The sequence below is a fragment of the Schistocerca cancellata genome, chromosome 8, assembly GCF_023864275.1.
Source record: "Schistocerca cancellata isolate TAMUIC-IGC-003103 chromosome 8, iqSchCanc2.1, whole genome shotgun sequence".
NCBI lineage: Eukaryota > Metazoa > Arthropoda > Insecta > Orthoptera > Acrididae > Schistocerca > Schistocerca cancellata.
The window spans coordinates 233,751,103-233,775,047 of NC_064633.1; the positions used below are offsets into that span (position 1 = coordinate 233,751,103).

At 42.1% G+C, this 23,945-nt stretch overlaps 1 protein-coding gene across 1 annotated transcript in view; it reads right to left on the reverse strand.

The window, feature by feature from the left end:
- The window catches only part of LOC126095484 (mucin-3A), a 794,250-nt gene that overhangs the window by 183,555 nt on the left and 586,750 nt on the right, over positions 1-23,945 (reverse strand). Inside the window, exon 7 of the mRNA XM_049910274.1 lies at positions 3,697-3,876. Coding sequence (XP_049766231.1) covers positions 3,697-3,876 — 180 coding nt within the window. The remainder of the gene's footprint in view (positions 1-3,696; positions 3,877-23,945) is intronic.

The window sequence follows — 23,945 nt, forward strand, 5'->3', positions numbered from 1 at the left end:
TGGAAAACTTTGACAGGGAAGAGAGACAGCGTGTAGGACATATTTTAAGATATCTCGGAGTAACTTCCATAGTACTAGACAGAATTGTAGAGGGTAAATTTCAAGGGGAATATACCTAGCAAACAATAATAGCTGACAATGAGTGCAAGTCCTAGGCTGAGATGCAGACGTTGGCACAGGAGAGGAATTTTCTGGAGGCTGCATCAAACTAGTCAGAAGACTGATGGTTGATGATACTCAACCCCCCGCCTCCATTACAAGAGAAAGTCTTCTTCAGGATTCGTACAGTTCCTTGTGCGGTAACTGTCACTCCACTGTAACGCGTAAGTGATATCAGTAACGCAGGCGAAACGGTTATGTCTAAGGACAGAAGTTATTAGAATTAATATGTCAAGTATTCCTTTCCTGTTCAGTACATATGTCATTAGATATCAATTTTCGCGTCTTTAAAGGTTTTTGGGCATTGTGCACCGAACGTGAGTTGGCGAGTCCTACAAATCATTCATATTGTGACAGTACCGGTATCATCACGTTTTAAAGGATATAAATTTCTTAAGATGTCTCGACTATAGGAAGCTCTAATAGTTTCATCACTCAGGGATGTACCGATTGTATGTACCTGACAAATGTTTGTTGGAGATTGAACATTTCACTCTGCAGTAGTATGTGCCCTGTCTTGCAACTTCCTAACAGATTAAAATCTCCTGCCGGGTACGAATACGAGTCCCAAACTTCCCCCAAATTCGAAAACTCATCACAAGATAAAATTCTCATATAAGTCCGAAAATGATGATTTATTTTTACACATGCTTACGCAGGTAATAGTTCTCAAGAAAATGAGCCTAAGGACGAAATTTCAAACCGTTGTTATTGAAAATTGAGAGCCAAAGTCCAAATAATCTTCTCCAGCACCGTGTTCAAGAAAGGACTGATTTGTTCTGTGCGCCTTTATCTTACTTCAACTGCACCATTTTTGGGAGTCATTGAAACTTACCCCATCCTATTTGCTAAAGTTTGCATATCCCGTATTCCATCGTATTTGAAGGCATGATGACTGCAGGCATTTAGGATATTTTTTTCTGAGAGAAACTAGTCATAATAAGAAGATGAGAACTCGTAGCATAATAATGCATGATGCATGAAGGAAAGGGACTCAGAAGGAGATTATCAGAGGCAAAGGGTGAAAACCTCATTAAAATAAGCTTATTAGTAATAGGCTTTATTTGGGAAAGCAATTTCTACACAAGAACATCGGGGATACTGATATCGCATGGAAGTGAATGATGGATTATGGGGAAGATGGAAACTAAGAGAGTCGATTCTTTTTGATACGAGGTGTTACAGAATTTCAGAACTTCAGTCGATCGATATGATGCGAAATGAAGACTTTTCCGTGGAATCCGAGAGGAAAGGAATATATGGAAAATGAAGTAGAGGGACAGGATGATAGGACACACGATGGTCATTTTTAAAGTAAGAATCGATTTGTAACGGAGTAAGAGAAACTCTGTTCATGAACGTAGATTGTATCTCAAACTACCACTAAGCACATTTTTTCACTTTCCGACACACTCACCATGATTATTTAAACATTTGTCAAGTCGTGACACCAACTTTTGGATCCTAGCGTCTACGAACACTACCGCCTGACCGTTAAACCAGTTAGTTACAGTTGCTTTCAACATGTCATCATTTTCGAAGCGCTGTCCACCAATGAAACTTGTGCAGTTGCGTCTTTGTTCTTGCCGCAACGCGAGGCAGAGCATTGTCGTGAAGCAAATCGAAGCTGTCCCCGCCGGCGATTTTGAGTAGCGTGCCTAAATTTTAACAATGTTTCACAATACCTCTCAGCATTTATTGCCATTCCCCTTAACAAAAAGAATAATAAAAGAATATCCTTCGGCTTGACGTTTATACTCTGGAAAGTAGTGTGCAATCCACGTTTCACCTCCGGTCACAAAGTGGCTCAGTAACTCGTTACCATCCTTGTGATAGCGCTCAAAAACGGACAAAGAATGTGCCATTCGCTTTGCATTGTTTTCTGTCAACATTTTCGTTACTCATCTCCCGCACATTTTTTTTTGTAGTGAAGTTTGTCAGTAATGATGCAATAAACTAATGATACTGAAACTTGTGGAAATCGCTGATCAAGCTCGTCAATAGTGAAGTGCCTATTTTGACGAAATGCCTCATCAACTTTATGTGCCAAGTCTTCATTCATGACAGTTGGCCGTCCAAATCGTTCTTCACTATGAACATTTGTCCTTCCTTCATTAAACAGCCTACATCAGTTACGCACAGTTACATCATTCATTACACCTGCGCCATAAACTTCAACAAGCCGCCGGAAATTTCCGCAGAACGAACTTGTTTTGTATTTAAGAACCGAATAACCAAGCGCACTTCACAATCGGCGGAATTACTGATTTACATGACGACAAACGAAGCAGTATAACCATACACCCGACACCGACACCGACAGAGAGGTGAGACGTGAAACGTAATGGCGGCGCAGTAAGAGACTGTCGAAGAGTGGCCGTCCGTGAACAGGCGTCACGTGACAGGATGCGTGGACGCGATTCGCTATCGGTTTTTACTTTAAAAATGACCCTAGCATTTTGTAAGGTATTAGGGAAAAGGTGGTACTAGATGGGTTTATAGAGAGCTTAAGTTGTAGGGGAAGACACCGTAGGGGAAGAACGTGTATAACAGTTAACTGAGGACGTTGGGTATATAGGCTAGACCGAAATGAAGAGACGGACTGCATCAAACAAATTAGAATACAGAGGACGCGCTTCAAACCTCCAAACAACCCCCCACCGCCCCCGGCCCATCCCGTGGGCCTTCTCACAAAATGATGGCTAATAGTATCCTACTATAGACCATTTTCATATGAGGGGCTATATGTTCTTTTTTTTCTTTTTAAGGTATTTTGGCTATGTGCTATGCATTGGACAGGAGAGATATTCAGATATGTACGGCGTCCTTTTTAAGGTATTTTAGCTATGTGTTATACATTGGACAGGAGAGACATTCAGATATGTATGACGTCCTTTTTAATGTATTTTGGCTATGTGCTATGCGTTGGACAAGAGAGACCTTCAGACACGTAGAACGTTCTTTTTAAGGTATTTTGGCTATGTGCTATGCATTTGACAAGAGAGACATTCAGACACGTACAACGTTCTTTTTAAGGTATTTTGGCTATGTGCTATGCATTGGACAGGAGAGACATTCAGGCCTGTACAACGTGGTAGAAAAGAGCGTGACTTCAATTCACATGGAGCGTGATTTCAATTCACATGGGTTCGTAGAGACGACACCTATTTTAAGTCGGCTTGTGTCCATATGCCAATAGCGCGAGCTAAATTCGAAAGAACTGAAACGTTTCGCACAATTGCGAGCGTAAGAGCGCAGCACCGATTGTCTTTCACTACTGCTCAAGAATCTACCACAGAAGACATTTCGTAAGTACCGCCGTGAATTGTGAAGAAACAAAGAAGGGACACGAAGATCACGGCAAATGAGGTAATAGTGCGGTAACGAAAGGGCAGGGAAATAACGATCCGCGAAGGTGACCGAGAGAAAGCGGAGTTTGCATAACCGATAAACTGGACCTTCGCTAGGGTCGTGCCGACCGCGAGTAGAGGCGGGGCAGACGGTCGGGGCAGCAGCGCCGTCCAAATTGGCACGTACCTGGCGGCGGGGCGCTCTGCGGCGAGAAGATCATGACGGTGTTGCCGATCGTGGTCGTGAAGTCGAGGAAGCCGTACACCGTCTGGGTGACGAGTGGCGCCGACCCCGTGCTCTGCACGGCAGCCGGCTGGCCGCCCCCGGAGCCGGGGTTCACGTAGACCGGGCCCTGCGCCGCGCACACTGCAACAGACCAGGAGGCGGTCGCTCAGACACTTGTCGCTGCAGACGGACATAGCGTTGCTGCGAAGACTAAACTTAAGGCCGGAGGTAGTAAACCGTCAAAGCAGTTTGCTTTCTCCCAAAGGTGGCCACGGGCACATAAGTGATTGCTGAGCTTAATTTGCGCCGAGAGGTTACAGGGTCCACAGAACAGAACAGACAATACGAGCTGCGTGCTTCAGAGTAACTTAGAAGTAAATTTGGCCAAAAAGCATTGAAATATTCGTTAGAAACATCCCTTTAGTAAGAGCTGCAGCTTAATTAAAATATTTATTGATATAAAGGGTGATCAAATAGTCAGTATAAATTTGAAAACTGAATAAATCACAGAGTAATGTAGATAGAGAGGTACAAATTGACACACATGCTTGGAATGACATGGGGTTTTATTAGAACTAAAAAAATACAAACGTTCAAAAAATGTCCGACAGATGGCGCTTCGCCGGCCGCGGTGGTCTAGCGGTTCTGGCGCTGCAGTCCGGACCCGCGGGACTGCTGCGGTCGCAGGTTCGAATCCTGCCTCGGGCATGGGTGTGTGTGGTGTCCTTAGGTTAGTTAGGTTTAAGTAGTTCTAAGTTCTAGGGGACTTATGACCTAAGATGTTGAGTCCCATAGTGCTCAGAGCCATTTGAACCATTTTTTAGATGGCGCTTCATCTGATCAGAATAGCAATAATTAGCATAACAATGTAAGACAAGGCAAATATGTTCTTTACAGGAAATGCTCAATATGTCCACCATTATTCGTCAACAATAGCTGCAGTCGAGGAATAATGTTGTGAACAGCACTGTAAAGCACGTCCGGAGTTATGGTGAGGCTTTGGCGTCGGATGTTGTCTTTCAGCATCCCCAGAGATGTCGGTCGATCACGATACACTTGCGACTACAGGTAACCCCAAAGCCAACAATCGCACGGACTGAGGTCTGGGGACCTGGGAGGCCAAGCATGACGAAAGTGGCGGCTGAGCACACGATCATCACCAAACGACGCGCGCAAGAGATCTTTCATGCATGTAGCAATACTTTGTTTTATTTTTGGTTCTAATAAAACCCCATGTCATTCCAAGCATGTGTGTCAATTTTTACCTCTCTATCTATATTATTCCGTGGTTTATGATGTTTTCAAATTTATACTGACTTCTTGATCATCCGGTATTTTATGTTTTCTATCGTTACTACCATATTTTTGGAGATACGATTGGTCTAATGCAGCTCAACGAAAGGTTTCGTGTATTGTACAATAAGCGCTTCATTAAGTCTCATCTGTGATGCACCTTCAGTGGCAATTTGTGAACTTATTTGTGCATATGCGCCGTCCTGTAAGTGTGCTTAGTTCGCTTGCATCCCCTGGATATCCACGTTTCGGCGTTTTTCTAACACATTTCGGCTCAGTACCTTACTTTCACTGTTCACTGTGCTTCTTTGTGTTTTTACTAGACGACATACACACAGTATGACATACAGGTGTTGGACAAAAACATGGAAACACGGGGAGAATTGCATGATTGAACATATCTACAGATACTAGCCAAGCTTGCAGAGTTCGCTGTTGTATTTCATCACAACCGGCCCCTGCTCAGTACATTGGAAGTATCAGTTGTGGTCAGAACAGTGTTCCGTGTAGTTTTCATAATCACAGTGGTCAAAGGGATTAAAAAATCTTTTATTCAACGAATGATATTAATACATAATAACCCACCACCTTGTACGTTACTGGTTCTTAATGTCTACAGTACAGTTATTTACTGTAGCAGCAGTGTTACTATTACAAATTTCCTATCTTCTTACCTGCTACAGTATGTGAAGGTGTGGCCGAGCGGTTCTAGGCGCTACAGTCTGGAACCGCTACGGTCGCAGGTTCGAATCCTGCCTCGGGCATGGATGTGTGTGATGTCGTTATGTTAGTTATGTATAAGCAGCTCTAAGTTCTAGGGGACTGATGACCTCAGAAGTTAAGTCCCATAGTGCTCAGAGCCATTTGAACCATTTGTTTATTATGGTATGGGTAAGTACTAGAGTCTACTTTACTCTATTCTACTGTCCTAGCAAGCTACTTCTGCAGCTTCACAGATGTGCCAGTTGATCTATAAACGTACAACTTTTTTGGCCGTGCCCACCGAGCTTATCCCATTGGGCGTGCCCCTGGCACTGGGCTGGCCTTAACCTGGAAACCGCTGCAGGTACTGTTAGAGGGTATGCAAAAATGTGTCATATTATGATCACGATTTATAAATTGTCCTACGATATTCTTTCAGGACTTTTGCTGACTATCGATGATCTTGAATGGGGTTGGATCCCTAATCAGATGGTATGTGTCTTTGTTGGGTAACTGGCGTCTTAGATCGGTGGCTACGTCGTCAAAAATGAGACACTTGTAGATCACGTGGTCCAGAGTGCCAACTTCAGCACCACAGTCACACAGGGGGGTAGCCCACTTCCCGAACCGGCCGCATGCGGCCCGTGACCTGTAAGGAACTGCAGCAATCCCTTGCTTGGTTTAAAGTGCGAAAGTTGGAGCCGTTCCTTGATATTTGGCAATAGCTGGTATGTCCTTCTTCCTGTCTCTTCTCTGTCCCAGAGTTCCTGCCACAGTCCTCCACCCCCCCACCCCCACCCGCCCCCTCCGCACCCCCTGAATGAGTTCAGTTTTATCAATTTCTCCTCTTTTAACCAAGTACCAGGCTGTTTGTTACCTGATTTTAATATCTAAGGGACATAACCTCATGAGAATTAACAGTGTCCCCTCAGGAGATGTTCTGTACGCTCCGATCGAGGGTAAAAACAATTGCGCTGCACCCTCCTCACAGCCATGGCAGGCATGTGTGCCCAGACTCCGGATCAGACTCTGATCAGTTCTGGAGGGAGGTAAAATCTCCTATGCTCAATCATGGAGAGGTTATTCAAAGTTTCTAATGACCTTGGGGTCGTCGAAGGGTTTGGTATTTCAAGAGCCACCATGTCCAACGTGTTCTGGCGTAACCACAAGCGGCGGAACGAAGAAAAAAACGGAAGACCAGAGAAGGCGGTGGAACAACGTCGGCCAATGGTGTTCTGATTAGGACCTCACCACGGCAGGAGCGCCCCTTGCAAGAAGTGAATATAAGCGCCGCTCCTGCCACCATCGGCCGCTCAGATCGGCTCCGTATACGGACATTAGTGGACTGTATAAGCACAGTTGTAGACCAGCACTCGCAGATCAATTAACAGTGACGTGTGTCAACTTGCAGGAACATTGTGTATAGCAAGAACTCTGACTTACGTTTATGTCACCCTTTGTTGGCGATAGTTGCTCTAAATACAAATTAAGTATTGTCAATTTGCTTTATGGAAATAAAACTACTAATGTTATTTGCTTGAGTTGTTGTACAGCATTCCGAGGACGCAGCATCCCTTATGCGCCCTCTATACGAGACGAGTGGGCAAGACCCAACAGAACTCATTCAGGGAAAGCTGAAAAACATCATACACCATGCCACAAATTTGACCCAAGTGTGTGTTGAGTAACCGTGGCTGGCGTTTACTGAAGAGGACAGAGATGAAACATAAGAGGACGACAGCTGCAGAAGTCACTGCACAACTGAATGTTACACTGGCGAAACTTGTCAGCACCAAAACAACACGAATGGACCTCCATAAGCCGGGAAGTGCAGGGCGAACTCGAATTCCATCGCCAGTCTTCAGTGATAAAAATGACCATAACAGGAAAATGTCGTGCAGAAGTCACAAAATCTGGACTATGGCGCAATCGAAGAAAGCCGTATGGACGGACGAGTCTTGTTTCACATTGTTTCGAATTTCAGGCTTGGTTTACGTAGACGAGTGAAACATGCCGGGGGTTTGCTGTTGGTTTAGGCAGCCACGTCGTGGTAGTAGAGTTGTATTGCTGCCAAGAACTACGTGACAATTTTCGTTCATCATCTCCATCCCATGGTACTACTTTATTATTTGTCCAATGATGAAGCTGTGTTCCAAGACAAAAGGGCCCCTATTCACACAGCTCGCATTGTCCAGGCCTGGTTTTATGAGCACGATGATGAAATGTCGCATCTCCTCTAGCCACTCAAGTCATCAGACCACAATATCATTGAGCCTTTGTGTTTCCTTTCGAGAGGAGGGTGTCTGATCGCCACCCACTTCCATTATCGTAAACTGAACTAGACACCGTTTTGCAATAAGAGTAGTATGAGATTTCCTTTAAATCAGACAACACCAGTATTCATCCATTTCAAGACGAATGGAAGCTGTTTTGAATGCCAGCGGTTTTCCTAAACCGTGTGGTAATGTGTTGTGTTTCTAGTGTTTCCATATTTCTGTCAACTCTTGCACATAGTGTATGACAATAGACCAAACACACAAATCCAGAGAACAATGAGTAGTAAAAATAGGGTGTTAAATCAATGTTTGTTCAGAAAACGCCGAAAAGTTGACATCTTTGGTACTCAGACCAACTGACTACGCTTCCAGTATTACACATAGGCACTAATACGATCAGATATAAGAAGAAACGGAACGTGTAGGGCACAAAATGAACAGACTTACATTTAGTTACGTTAGACGAACTACATCTCCAACTATAAAATTTTTATGTTGGAAGCGTAAGTTTCTTTCTATCAACATCCTAAAGAAAAGTCACGCTGACAAAGCCATTTGTAGCGTATATGCGAGGACGATGTCCTGTTATGTTAAGTCTGCAGTCTTTCGTGGCCGTTGTCACTGAAGTTAAAATCTTCTGGGTTATTAGGCCGCGTCATGTTACTTCTGAAATGATCGACGTTTCGACCCCTGTGCTGGAATCTTCCTCAGGATCTTCTGGTATCCACTACGGCTAGGTCACTGTCAGAGACGAATGTTGCGTCCTCTTATAAAGGGGGACTTTTCACGCGTGAGAAGTGATGGTTATGGTTAAATTTCATATGGCTACCATTGATGGGCCATAGTCAAAGGTTAATATTCCCGCTCTGATGCAGAATAAGGGGCGTTGTTCGTTAATCTCCTGTGGATACCATTAGCGGCCCATAGTTATTGGACACAAAGGCACTATTCCTCACTTACGCTGGAGAAGGGTACTGTTACCAGTCGCAGAGATTACAGATTACTCTAGACTAAAATTCACTTTGAGTACGGGAAGTGTGTGTCAGTAGTCACAAGTGCAGAAGTGCTGACACTTTCTTTTTTCACAAGTGAGACTCTACATTAAATCAGTTCGGGCATCTTTTCTCATTAAGATCATCACGTTTGATGCCTCCACAAGCCATACTTATACTCATTTGTTTCATAAATCGCCGAAAATCAGTTGCACTGAAAGTAAACGTGATGCGAAAACAGCTTGATGAAAGTAGGATATATACTACCAATTAACTGGGGCTACCGATTACATAATTCAAATTGACCGTGCATAAAGACCACCTACTGCGGAAACATAATTTTCGTTCGCCATGACAAGAACGTCATTAAATTGTGACGACTAAGGATGTAGAGCAAATAGTGAAGCAATTAACGCGAAGATTTCCAGGTGCGTCGTTAACGTCGTCTAAGCGGCGAACCTTGTAATTCAAAGACTAAATGATGCAGAGGACCTTGGCGTATGGACGACACTCACCGATCTAAATTAGTGCGGTCGCTTCAAACAAGTTTTACCGCCATCCCGCCCGCTTAACTACGTTGTTCGTTTGATATACCTCTGGTTTCACAAAATGAACATTCAAAACAGCAGTTACTACACGTCATAATATGATACGGCAAAGCGCTTTTCGTCAAGGTTATGGTGTCTATACACAGCTTTGGAGACTTCAGCTATAGCCGACAATGTGGCCACCGGAAAAGTCATTTATGTCGAAAGCGGTTCTCATACGTATCGCGTCGGGCATGAGACACTATATCTGTTGTAGAAAAATCGCAGGTAATAGTTACTCGTCCCAGAACAGTGGTAAGATAAAGCACATATTCCTTTAGCATCAAATAACAAATGTGTAATATTTGATTTTGCCAGTAACATGAATATGGATTAAAAGACAAAAGACAGATAATGTTGCACTATGATTAGATTAAGAAGAAATGGGAAGAATGAAAAGAGCGAAGAAATACTTCGGTAAAATATTTTCAGGATCATTTTTATGAAGCAGTGCGAGTAATATTTTGTTGTATAATGCTATTAAACATTCCTTTTCGAAAAGAAAAACTATTTGTTTGAAATATATTCTGAAGCAGAACAGATAGCTAATAATGGTCTATTGTAATTTAATAGAAATTATTCGCTTTAACAAACAACAAAAATTGTATATAAAATATTTTCTGATGATTTTCAACAACTTACTGGGAAAGGGACTTTTTTTGCTGTTATTGTACCTAGGACAGATACCAAATAATTTGAGAACGTCTGTCCTTACTAGAAAGCGTTGTGCAACATAAGTTCTGAAGCAAACACTTTCATGGCAAAAATTTTTTTGAATGATAATTTTCAAAAGTAATATTGGCCAGTGTAGCACAGTAATGAGGAAATTGATCGACACCTTCTTTTGAGATGTAAATGTTTCGATTTCTCATAAATTTTGGCGTAGCTGTGTGGTATTGCACAGTCAATTGCTTCTATTTAATTTTTCGCTAGCTGCAGATCTCCGTTTTGTACCACAATGTTTTTCACAAGGAAAAGGTGTTGATAAAAACAAGAGAAGTGGTAAGTAAGTAAGAATCCATTCTAAGAAGGTACATTAGTAAAGATTACCGTAGCTATTTCGAGGCCATATAGGCAGTTCCTAATAAATAGCTGAACCTGTAGTCGCGCAACACTTCATTTATAAGATACCATAATCTTAGTCACAACAACATGACGATACTCTAAAACTACACAGAATGTGAAACGATTATCATATTTTCAACTAGTTATTTTAATACCCCAATAAACATGATCATGGAGAAAATACAAAAACGATTCGTCACTTTGTACACATTTCGTTATATTAATTCATTCTTTTTACTTACTATGCACATTAGAAGTAATGAGAAGAAACATACAAAGAAATTAATTGTTAATAAAAATCCGTAACACACTGTTATCACAGCGGGATTTCCTCAGTGTAAAGAAAAAATAAAGTTCTTTGTAAAGTATCTCCATTGTTCATTCTAGTGGCATGTCTTCGTAATAGAGTGACAGGGTTATGTTATTACCATACATTCGCAGAAGTCGTAAAGTATGTGTGTGATTGCAGAAAGCTCACTGCATCACCAGACTCAAGAATCGTATATATTAATGAAAACAAGCTCCCGTTTCAGTGTTCTCAGAGTTTGACACACCTATTTTTGAAAATGTAAGCTAGAAATTTTGATTTCCTTGACACAAACTAAGAACGTTTGCCAGATACAACAGCGTACACGGTCGAACGCCTCTCGTTTTAGCGACGGAAAAGGTTGAAGTTAATAACAGGAATTTCAGTCACTTGCGTGGTGGCTCATTTGAAGTTTTGGATCATTCTGGGGGTGTTAGTTCCTATTCCTTTGACTGGCAGTGTACCGCTGATGACATAATCGGTATAATATCGTAACGATCTCGCATGATTGGAATATTCAACAGTAGGAGAGAGGATAAGGCGACTCCGTTTGACCAGTCGAAGGCCAAAATCGAAGCCAAAATGTCCTGTGATTAACTGAGCTGCGAATTGTAGCTCCGACCAGATAACTTCTGTTAAGTGTACCTGAGGAACTGAACCGTCCTTATTGAGTCTCGTCTGATTGCAGCAGTCTATTCTCTTCTTTGAAGGTCAACTCATGTAAGCAGCAGTAGCTATGGTTACGTAATCTTAGCGATGGGCCTCCTTGTACTGCTTTCAATGTCGTGTGGTACGTTATACCATGCTACTTGGAAACGTAGTACTACAACACGTTTTCTTGATTATTAAATTCGTTATAAATGCGAACATGTGACCGTTTATACATAGACCAGAATGATAGATTATTTAAAATTCGATTCAAAGAACACACGGAACACTGAAAACCAAACTAATACCAAACACCGCCAATAGCCATCCACCTGAAGGAAACAAAAAACCACGCTAACACAAATGTTTCAGCGTCTTAAATATCCAACCAACGATTTTCACAAGGCACAAAGTCGATCGCGCACGATGAATATTTATAGATACTGCAATTTAGTTCGTCTAGAACGTAAATTGTTAATTGAAGATCACAGAACACCTTATTTCATCACAGAAATGTATGAGTGCTTCTATATATGGAGCCGTGCTAAAAAAACGTACAAAGTTTTAACACTATATAGTGATATTCTCTGCGTTTCCAATTATTTTAATTACAGAAACAGTTGTGTCTTCTCAGCTACTCTCCTGTTTCTTAATTCGTTGGAGTACAAAATGACTGTCCGATTCTTTTGCAAAATTTGTCATCATCATATGATATTTATAAACTCCATGAGGCTACAGTCGAAGTGCACAGGTGAGTCTCTTCCAAGATTTTATATGATAATGCAAAAAAATTCTCCAGAAATGTTTTCAGGAACATGTGGATATCACATTATTTAAAACCAGTTTTATGATTCTTGTCATTACAGTCGCGAAGGGAATAGTATCTCATAATTTTGTAAGAGCCATTCAGTGAATAATGTCAATTCTTTTACAGCTGATTATACGTACGTAATACAAGAAAACGCCGAATTAAGAGCTTAAAATTTGATGTTTCTTCTGCACGTGAGCGAAGTTTAGAACAATTCCGAGTGATGAAAGGGCCGTAGTGGACCATCATAAGGGCTTCCAAGCAAAACAACTGTTACGAGCAACATGCTGTATGTTCTAGGTAGCAGAAAAAGAAATTGTGGTAGGGTTCTCGCTTCCCGCGCCCGGGTTCTCGGGTTCGATTCCCGGCGGGGTCAGGGATTTTCTCTGCCTCGTGATGGCTGGGTGTTGTGTGATGTCCTTAGGTTAGTTAGGTTTATGTAGCTCTAAGTTCTAGGGGACTGATGACCATAGATGTTAAGTCCCATAGTGCTCAGAGCCATTTTTTTTAGAAATTGTGGTAAACAGCTATATATGTTTGTGTGTGGTCAATGATAATGATGCAGTTGGTAAAGAGAGTTAAGGCATCTGCTAGGGCAGAAACTGAGATCTATGATCGGCCATATTCGGGGCGTCTTCTCTCTGCCTGTGTTCCCTGACATGAATAACGTGGTGCATGCCATTATTTGTGCAGACCAGCGCATCACAACTTGAAATTTGCTCTACAAATGTCTGTGAGCACTGGAAGTGCGGGTGCAATAACTGAGACTCCAGGATATTCAAAAATATTCTAAAGATGGTTTCAATGAATGCTCACAAAAGACCACGAGATTCAGTGAACATTCATTTCATACGAACTGTTGAAGTAGTGTGAGGTCGACAAAGCGGAGTTTCCGGTCTTGATCGTTATACGTGAAGAATCCTTTGAGTTGGAAATAAAAAGGTAACTATTGCATATGCACCACGAGCAATCACAAGAAAGGAAGAAATTTAAGGCAGTTCCCTTTGCTGATAGTCATTATGACAGTCTCTTGCAGTGGCGATGGGGTCACTCCCGTGAATATGTTTTCAAAAGGGCATGTATGAACACTGAATTAAGCCCAAGAAATATTTTCGATGTGTTCGGTCTGATATGAACCACAAAAAGTCTTACTCCAACACCACAATGCATGCCCACAAGCAAGTCACAGTACTCGAGGACACATCGCCAAATTGGACTGAACATCACTGCCTCATCACGCTACAGCCCAGGTCTGTCGACTTCCCACTTTTTATGTCACCTAAGGATTATCCTTTGACACACTTTGAAAAGAACATAACTCTTTCGGTGAAAACACGGCTACGAACACAGAACAATAGCTTAGAGCTTTTATAAACAAGGAATACGTGCTCTTAGATAACGCGGGCTTAAGGCCATAGTCCGTGATGGAGCCTACCTGGAAAAATAAATGTTGACTGGCCCTGCCTCCAAAGTCTAACTCTTAAGAACAAACACGTTCTAAGAAAACAGATTTGTGATACACTACTTACTGAACGCCTTTCATGTATCACCTCTTGCTAATGCCTGGTTCAAACGGCTCTAAGCACTATGGGACTTAACATCGGAGGTCATCAGTCCCCTAGACTTACAACGACTCAAACCTATCTAACCTAAGGACAGCACACACATCCATGCCCGAGGCAGGATTCCAACCTGTGACCGTAGCAGCAGCGCGGTTCCGGACTGAAGCGCCCACGACCGTTCGGCTACAGCGGCCGACGGCTAATGCCTGGTTTCCTAAATTTTTCTCCCTTTATGCTACATCTATTCGTTCGTGGCTTTTATCCACTAACGGCCGTACGCGACATTCAAAAACAGTACCTTAACTTGTTGCAACGTTAACTATATACAGGGCGAAAGCGATTAAAACAACTGAGAATAAAGCTCATGCATCCATTTAGCTAAAGGATAGAACCGCCGGCCCAGATGGCTGAGCAACTGTGCAAATATTTTTATTGGGAATTAACGCAACGCGATGAGAACGGCCTGAAAAAGTTTTAATTAAAACATCGCTGGAAATTTCGCATGCAGATTCTGCGCAAGGCTCCGTGGGTGGGCAAGCGGCGAGCACTCCAGGATGTACCGGAAATTTCTGCCACCCTGGGCCGCGAATTAAAAACCGGCTGCGTTCAGGTCATCACTGTTCGTACTTCCTGAGGCACAAAACGCTACAAACGGCCACATACGTTTCTGATACTTCGAATGTGTCCAATTTACTTCTTATACCTGGCTCACCGAGGCGAGGAAATGGAATATTTCAATAGAAATTTCGTCTATAGCTGCGGGACGAATACAATTTAATATCACGCTTTATTTATTTTGCATAGACAAGCGATGGAAAAACTTTACCCAAAATTCATTTGCGTCGTACAGAGAACACAAAAGGAACAAAGATACTCCCCATTTTCATGCGTATTATACCGCGCATCGGATGTGACATTTTCTAATCGAAAACCTTTTGACATTGTTGTCAGTATTCCTCGTGTATCATGCGAAATAATATGCATAGAAATCCCAGGACACTTTCTAAGATTACAGTGAATCCTTAGCGTTACAACACGACCGTCAAATTATGTAGACTGCAACAGCAAGCCCAAAGTCTTGCAAGTAACATACGAATTATCAGGTTTCTTATTCTTACTATGTGCCGGCAGCGTAGGAAATGAGGCATAAATTTTCTAGTATTCTATTGGTAGGTATGTTCACGTTCTGTGACGTCACGAAGATCTGTAATTTGCTGAGCCGTATAAACAAACGCTAATCTACGTCTTCACTACTTTTCACGATCTGTCTGTCTGATTGTACATCGACAAGTCACGCACTGTAGTAATAACGTGTCACGAATACTTTAACATTACCCAAAACGTAACACGAACTCTTGTAATTTACCTGCTACACTGGCTAATTACCTTCGATGGTGCTACCAACAATTTTGCCGTAATTACTTACTTTTATGATACCCGCAATACAGACTTCTTTATCAACTGCACCAGTCATAAGAAAACTGTCATTTTAGACACGGTAAAAAATAACTTCCTTCCCGGACAAAAATGCGCTACGAACACGGCTTGACGAGCTCGCCTCAAAACGAAGTAATTTCTACAGCCACGAGATCGGAAAATTATGCCAGCGTTGGCAGACTGTTGTAAGTAGTGACGGAGAATACATTATTGATGACTAAAGTCTCTGTTGAGTGGATCTGTTGTGTTTATTGAACTCATGAAGAAACGCTACGAACCTACAAGGGCTATTCGATAAGTAAGTTCCGATCGGTCGGGAAATGGAAACCACACTGAAAATCAAAAATGTTTTATCAGCAAACGTTAGCTATACCTTACAGCTACTCCTCTACTAGTCTCAGCTCCGACTTAAGCATCTTTAGTAGCGTTGTACCAACTTTCCAATACTCTACTCATAGCAGGCAGCCACCTGTGCTTTTCACCAATTCTCTACGCTCGTCTACATGTCGTTGTCTGTGCCAAAATGTTGTCTTCATAGCCAGCGATTCATGCTAGCAGAGACGAAACTCAAGACGAGAAAATTACGGGCTATGTTGTGGGCATCAAACAATTCCCATCGCAGGAGCACCTTCATTGTCCCTGCAGAGTTCGGCCGAGAATTGTCAAGAAGAACGTACCGCATGACAGTTATGTGGGCTGCACGACTTCCGGCGAAATCTCTCACCATTCCTTCATACTTGGCGGAAGACACTATTTTCTAGGCATCTTCCAGTGCTCAGTGTATGCCCAGAACTGAAATAACCGATGCGACGCGACCGACGGGCATTGTAGAGATACTACCCAACACATCTGTGTAAAACTTCATCGGATTTTCAGAGTTATTTCTATTTCAAAACCGGTCGGAACTTGTTTCTCGAACAGCCCTCGTATGCACTAACCTAATACTTACACGCAGTTGTTTTACAAGTTTTGAAGCTATGGGATATCATTATTCAAAGTTTACCATTCGATATGAATCGTCGAACCTATGCCTTGAGACATAAAATCGACCAGAAGTAGGAAGGAGTGATAAACAAGACTCATCCGACCAAATAACTTTCTTCCACTGTTCTACAGTCCAGGTTTTATGGCTTAGGCACTACGTTATCGGGTTACGGTCGTTCTCATCAACATCGATTTGGTTTTGGAATTTCAGCTCGCCCTAAAATTCCCAGCTTATGGAGCTCGCTTCGTTTCGTGAGCTGAAAGGATTGCGAAGAGAAGACTTTTTTCCAGAATGAGATTTTCAGTCTGCATCGGAGTGTGCGCTGATATGAAACTTCCTGGCAGATTAAAACTGTGTGCCGGACTGAGGCTCGAACTCGGGACCTTTGCCATTCGCAGGCAAAAGGTAAAGGTCCCGAGTTCGAGTCTCGGTCCGGCACGCAGTTTTAATCTGCCAGGAAGTTTCAGAAGACTTTTTTCTTCTTTCAGACGTGCATGCGAGTATTAGTAGCCTATGGGGGCTACTAATGATAACAACATGGGCCTCACAACATAATACGTAATTAAAGATTAAGAGATTTATTGTATAGTAGTTTGATCAAATATGAATATGTCAGAGTGATGCAGGAACAAGTATTTAAAATAGCTTTAAGTAATACGCCCTATACATAGCAAAACTGAAAGTTGTGAGAAGGAAGCATACCAATCGAAAAACGTATGTGAATGTTTGTTGAAAACTATAATTGGACCAGTACAATGTGGTAGTTTGCCTTATGCTGTCATACCAATTGAAGGATTTTCTTTAAATTTAAATAAACCTGATACAGGGTAAACAGGCCAGCTGCCAGTCTTTTAGCTGGGGCGTAAAATTTCTGGACTGTTTGATGGTGGTAAACCTGCTGCGAGAACCAAGGTAATGTTGCGAGCATTAGATGATGAACTTCGTGTATTTCGTTACAAGGATGTAATCAGAGTGGCATAAGGAGGTTGGGTCAGTTCGCGGAGTGTGGACCGATAGACGTAGTGGTCTAAGGTGACCTCTAGCAGCAAGCGGGAAATCCGGGTTCGAATCTTGGTCCGGCACAAATTTTCATGTGTGCCAGTTGGGTAGCAATCTAATCCAGCTGATGTAAAGTAATTAGCTGTCAACGAAGTAATTTCGAAGTATTCAAGTGTAGATCCAGGATGCATTTTGTAAGCTATCTTCTTCATGGGTGGTCCAATCTTCCGAGGGATTATTCAAATGAAATACTGACATTTGCCTTCCCTACGCTTAGTTTGATGCAATCCTTCCACTTCAAACCACCCCCTACATGTACTCTAAGATATTTAATGGTTGTGACAGGTTCCAGTGATTTTTCTCCAATCCCTTATTCACAGACATTAACTGCAGTTCCCGTGTTACACGGTTTTTAGACACGCCATCCACTCAGCTAGCCTACTTAAAAACAGACGTGTGGTCACAAAAGACGATTCCACGTCAGAGTGGGAAGTAGTATTAACAGTCAAAGATACCTAACGAGTTGTTTACAAAATCACGTAACTTTTATTTTGCGTTGCCCAAGATTAACTTGTGAGATGTTCACAGTATCTTAGGGTAATCAACTGGGTTGTTTGGTATCTCTAAGGCGTTTTTCGTGAAATGTGGGTATCGCCCCAACGACTCACGTCATCGACCATTCTGTGGTCGCTCGTTTTCCAGAGCGAGTCAAATCGCGAATCAAGGCCAACAGTAGATGCTGTCGACGATGCGAGCAGTGGCTCCGTGAAATTAGGAGAGTGCCAGTGGGGCCCTTATGAACGGCGCAACCAATAAATTAGGTGCTTGTCCGTAGGCAAGATTTATGGCGGTCGGCTTGAGGTAACGACGTGTACGCGCTCGCATCGTCTCACGCACGCACGCACGCACGCAACCTGCCGGCGCTGAACATTTCATCAGTATCGCCTGACGGTGAGCGTCTAATCGGAGGAGTAGCTCTGCGGGTAATTTGGTGACGCGGAAACGTACGCTGCCGTCGAACGGACTACACAGCCGCCGCGATCCATCATTGTCCAGTGAAGTCTTTATTGTTTGGCGATTAGCTGACGGTAAACTCGTTGCTCAGTGTCGCCTGTGCTGTACGAGGCAGATACATACAGGCCTGCGCGGCTACGAGAACTGCTGCCTGCATCTGAACCATATCCGCGAGTCCCTCATACATAACTGTATCCGTACGTCTTCGATCAGCTACCGAATCTGAAGATATTAATATTTTACAGATCAGTTTAACCCGTTCGGGATGCCGTGGCTGTGACGATAAGCATTCACTTGACCCCGTTTTTAATATCTTTTTATTTTTTATTTTTTATTGAAGTCCGAACTCACTCTGAAGCTCTCTGTTGCGACGTAACCGTTGGACATATTACAGTGACATGACGTAAAATATTAACTTATTTCTTTCAACCTCTAAAAACGACACAAAACATTTTAGTTCCAGCAGAACCCATAATTTACTTTTCAAGGGATAAGAAGCCGATCATTTTTACAGAACAATACCATATTCTCGATACCTTCCGCAAGTTTCAAAACTCTGTCATAATTACTGGAAAAGGATTTTAAGAATGTTTTTATGGAGCAGCTGCGCTACATTAGAAAGTAAAATGTAGTTGTGGGACAAGCTGTCACTTATTGGATATTGTTAATTGTTGCTCAGTTACTTTAATTCACTATGATGTTAACTCACGTTAACGAGCTTCACTTCTCACAGCAACAACCATTACTACATCCAACCGCGTTCACCGATCGCAAGTAAAACTATTTCACGAAAACTACATAATAATATTGACACTGCCCTTTAATTTTTAACCCCAAAATAATTATAATTATGAATATATACATCCATATCGGTCAACTCACACACATACCTGCGTATAACATGTAGGGATATGAAATTGAACGATCAGATAGTCTCAGTCTTAGATAAAGACGGTGGCAGTTTGCGGTTCATTCGTAGAATACTAGGAAAATGCAATCGATTCAGAAACGAGATGGCTTAAAAACTCGTGCGACCCATCCTATAATATTGCTCAGGTGAGTGTGACCAGTACTAAATGGGACTTATAGAGGGTACTGAACGGTTAAAAAGAAGGGCAACACAAATGGTCACAGTTTTGTTCGACACGTGGGAGAGCGTCATGAAGATGCTGAAAGAACTGAACCGGCAGGCGCTTGACGGTAGACCGAAACCGTAAAAACCTACTTTGAAAGTTTCTAGAACTACCTATAAGTGATTAATGTAGAGACATATTACAATGTGGTACACATCGCTGCCATGGGCCATGGGGATCGCCAAGAGAAGATTATGCTGATTACAGCGCACACAGAGACATTTAGACAATCATTCTTCCTGCGGTCCACACGTGAATGGAACGGGGAAAAGCCATAATAACTGGTACAGTGAGACGTAGTCTGTGCCATTAGCTTTGCAGTGATTTGCAGACATGCCACGTCCTATGTAAAAACACATGGTGGACTTGATATGTCAGTAACAAGGTGTAGATGTAGATGTAACTGTCAATCCCCCAAAGCTCTTATCCGCAAAGCAATTATAACTGCGGTTATCCCCATGGTCTATAGACAACCTGTCACCCTGTCATGACAGACAGATGTGAGCGTCTAGGCAATAAAATGTAAAAAAGTTAGCGTTTAGAAATCGTCGTGTGGCTGAAACGTAAATGGAAATAGCTGCCTCAGCCAACCCCCAGCGCGACTTGTAATAGTACTGTAAAATATGTTCCGAAGTTCACATCCGAGCTATTCACCAAGTGATGTGCGTAGGATTCTAAAAGAGAGCCGTCGTTTGCGAAGAAACATCGGATACAGTATGCAATGGGACTTCATCATCGTGATATTTTGAAGTACCTCAAAGGCAGAGCCCAGCCGTGCTGCTACGGTTACATAACTGGATTAGCATTCCAGAGGACGGCGATTCAAATCCCCGTCCGCCCTTCCGATCACATGTTTCTACTGATTTCCCTAAATCAATCAAGGCATATTCCGGGGTGGTTCCTTTGAAAACGGCAAGGCTTAATTTCTTTCCAAAGTAAAACGTGATAACTGTTTTATTACGTTTGGCATTAACTGCTGCAGTTTTCTGCAACCAGGTATTGTGTGATAAATTTTTTGTGCACTAACCAGAACTGGCCATAATGTTACACAGTTATATGTATACAAATACTTGAACTTTGAAAAGAATATTCTATTCCCTTGAAGGTGACACTTCCTTTCTGACAGCTTTATTACATGGCTGAAAGGTTGCAGACTGACGCGTGTCCAAACATATACGCCAGTAATGGTCGCAAGTTTCTACGTGCTGATAGTTACTGTAATGAACTCCGCTTCTACGTTTCAAATAAAACCGCTTCGTGCAAGTCATACACAATCATAACAATACAGGGAACGGGTAAAACGAGTTGCTAGAAAAGTCAGCGGGGAACAGGTCTAACAAAGGAAACTAGGATAGGCGAACACGAGGTATTGTGACGGAGACGGCTGCTGTATTGCTATTGTCAACTGAAGCTCCTTAAAAGGTTCAGCAGTTCGACGTGACAAACAAGAAAACCTCTGTATTATTCCCACAGGAAAGTGGCACGCATGGCTGCTACCTACAAAACTAGATATAAAGGTCGTATAGACAAGATACTCGACACCTGCGACATTTGAATACGGAAGTAACATACGAAGGACTGTCTGTCTTTCACCAGGTGTTTTAATACGACCTTAATATCACATTTCATGTGTATATTGTTGCTTCGGTTAAAGTGTTTGAGGAGTTTGCTGTTCCTAACGTTCATCAGCTATCCTTTTCATTTCAGCATACGTGCTGCATCTAGGATCGTTGTAGGTCTCACTTATATACTCATGTTTATTTGTTCTCTGCTATTATTTCCTTCTACCACCCCACCAACCAAAGCTCTGGCTCTGAGCACTATGGGACTTAACATCTTAGGTCATCAGTCCGCCAGAACTTAGAACTACTTAAACTTAACTAACCTAAGGACATCACACACATCCATGCCCGAGGCAGGATTCTAACCTGCGACTGTAGCAGTCCCGCGGTTCCGGACTGCAGCGCCTAGAACCGCACGGCCACCGCGGCCGGCACCAGAGCTTCCACCTACTACTGAATTCCCAACATCTCTACATTTTGTTCTTTGTTAGGCATTTTTCCCCTTACTTGTTGGAGTACAGCTTTCTTCTTTACTTTATCAGTCGACATGATGTTGTAGCACAAAATTCAATCAATTCATTTCTTTGTTCCCTATTGCCTTTGTTTCGCATCCACAACGAAGCTTATATTTTTGGACATTAGAGCTGTTACTTTTTGTAGAAGCAGTTTTGCTCTGCCCAATACATGCTACAATGCCTTTCTAGCACGTCTTATGCAACGTGAAATCGTGAGTGTAGTTTCATTATTCCTGCCACTTTACTGTCGTTTTAATGGTGGCGGACACCTAACAAAGTAGCACCGGGAGACCTCTGCTTCACATCTAGCGCATTCTTCGTCTATTTCTCTGTTAGGTTTAACAGGGAACATTGATATCTATTAATCTGTTACAGCCACCCATAAAAAGTTGTGGCTGTGTGTTACATGGGACGCACAGTGTATATTATAAAACATGGATGATCACTTGGTAGAATGAGTTCTGTTCTTCAGTTTCAAATATAGTAAGAGACATTGCGTCTAGAATTGTAGTCCATTGTCAAAAAAGCAAATGACCATTCATGATATTTAAAGTCACTTAGCTTCTAGTACATATCTTAACGCAGTAATCCGCCTTGAAAATTTTAAAACAAAATGTATATTTTTTGCATAAAATGTTCTTTGGGATGTCTACACTATTGTAGTATTCACCCAAAGTCATCGAGCTACAAGGCGATTCGTGAAACTGTGTCTCCAAAAACCATTCACAGCGGAGAAAAAAATAGTCAACATCGTGGCTATTGTGGCAGCATGTAATTTCAACGTCAAACTAACAGGCATTATGGAAATTACGACATTACTCGAACTTGAGATCGAACCAGACTGTTAAGCACGAAAACCGAATAAAGGGAGCAAAACAGGGGAGGACAGAAGCTACCAAAGAGGCCCACATGACCACCATGGCAACGAAGAAAGTGGAGGAGAATATTCTTTTGAATCTGGAGGGATTTCTCTATAATCTAGGGATTGCTGCTACGCTTAACTACAAAAAATGTAAATGAAAACTTTAAACACGTTTTTCGCGAAACAGTATGTTTCCGATTGGCGGGAAACAAAGTTGATTTTGATTAGAATCTCACGCCAGCCTTCTAAGTTGAATTCTGTATCAGTGTGCGAAGTCGTTTTGTGATTTCTTCGAAAGGCCGTTTTCGGTACTCGCTTTAGTTCTGATTTTGTGTGCGAAGAAAATATCATTTGTTTCAAAACTTCACCATTTCGTTAGGACCTAATATTTTTCAATTATCCTCTAATTGACGCAGGAAATATATATTGAAAATGTCTGACAGAAAATTATATTGTTACAGATCCAATAAAAGGGCTTCGGGTATTCCTGGCGAGGACTAAGGTTTCGGCTGCAAAGGGTCTTTTCACTATGCGCAGCGATTACATGGACACAAAAACGATTTCTTACAGAGAACGGTGTAAGGAATAAAACTATATCATCAGATTAACCATATGCTAATTATCTTGAAAAAATCTCGAAAAATCACATATTTTTCATGCATTCAAAGAGATCTAACCTCTTAAGTAACAAATTCCACAGGACATCCTGGATGTAGTGTCAAACGTCGCTTACACTCGTTCTACGTATAAATGACGGTATCTCAAGGTAACCACGTAGATTCAAATCTGAGATATATATTTTTATGATTTTAAATGCCATTATTTTCAACTGAATTTACGAACGGCGAGTGTGGAATGTGTTTGATTACAGCTTGCCACTTTGTTTACGTGATGTAACGCTCTCTAAGTGTACGGTTTACAAAGCTGCTTTCGTTTATTTTAGAAGATTGTTATACACTAAATGCACGTGACTGGACGTCGTAGCACAATGGTGTATGTTCCCTAGCAACTAATATATACGATACAGGGATTATCTGGTCTTGGAGAAGCGAGCAGAGGGGAACCCATCGCCTGGAGCGGTTAACTTTTCATATTTAATCGCCGATGCAAATCATCGATGCGGATCGAAGTTTGTGCGAAGTGCTGCAGCCTTGACATTCAGGTTCTGGCATAATGAGTGACCGGGTGTTTTGCGATACCTATCGTTCATCTAAAGCTGACTTTTGGCTTTTGCTGTTGCACTTTCTTGACCTTGGTCTATAGTGGTGCGAAATCGTGAACCGTTCACACAATTATTCCTTGTTACTGCCAACGCTACTTAAGCCAATTATCACCACTTTCCGGTAAGTTGCTTGTTACTTCATCGTGGTTGGTATTTCATACTGCGAGAAATTGTGGAATGTTGCATGTGGACATAAATTATTGCCTACAGTTATCATGTTGTCTGCCGCAATCTACATAAA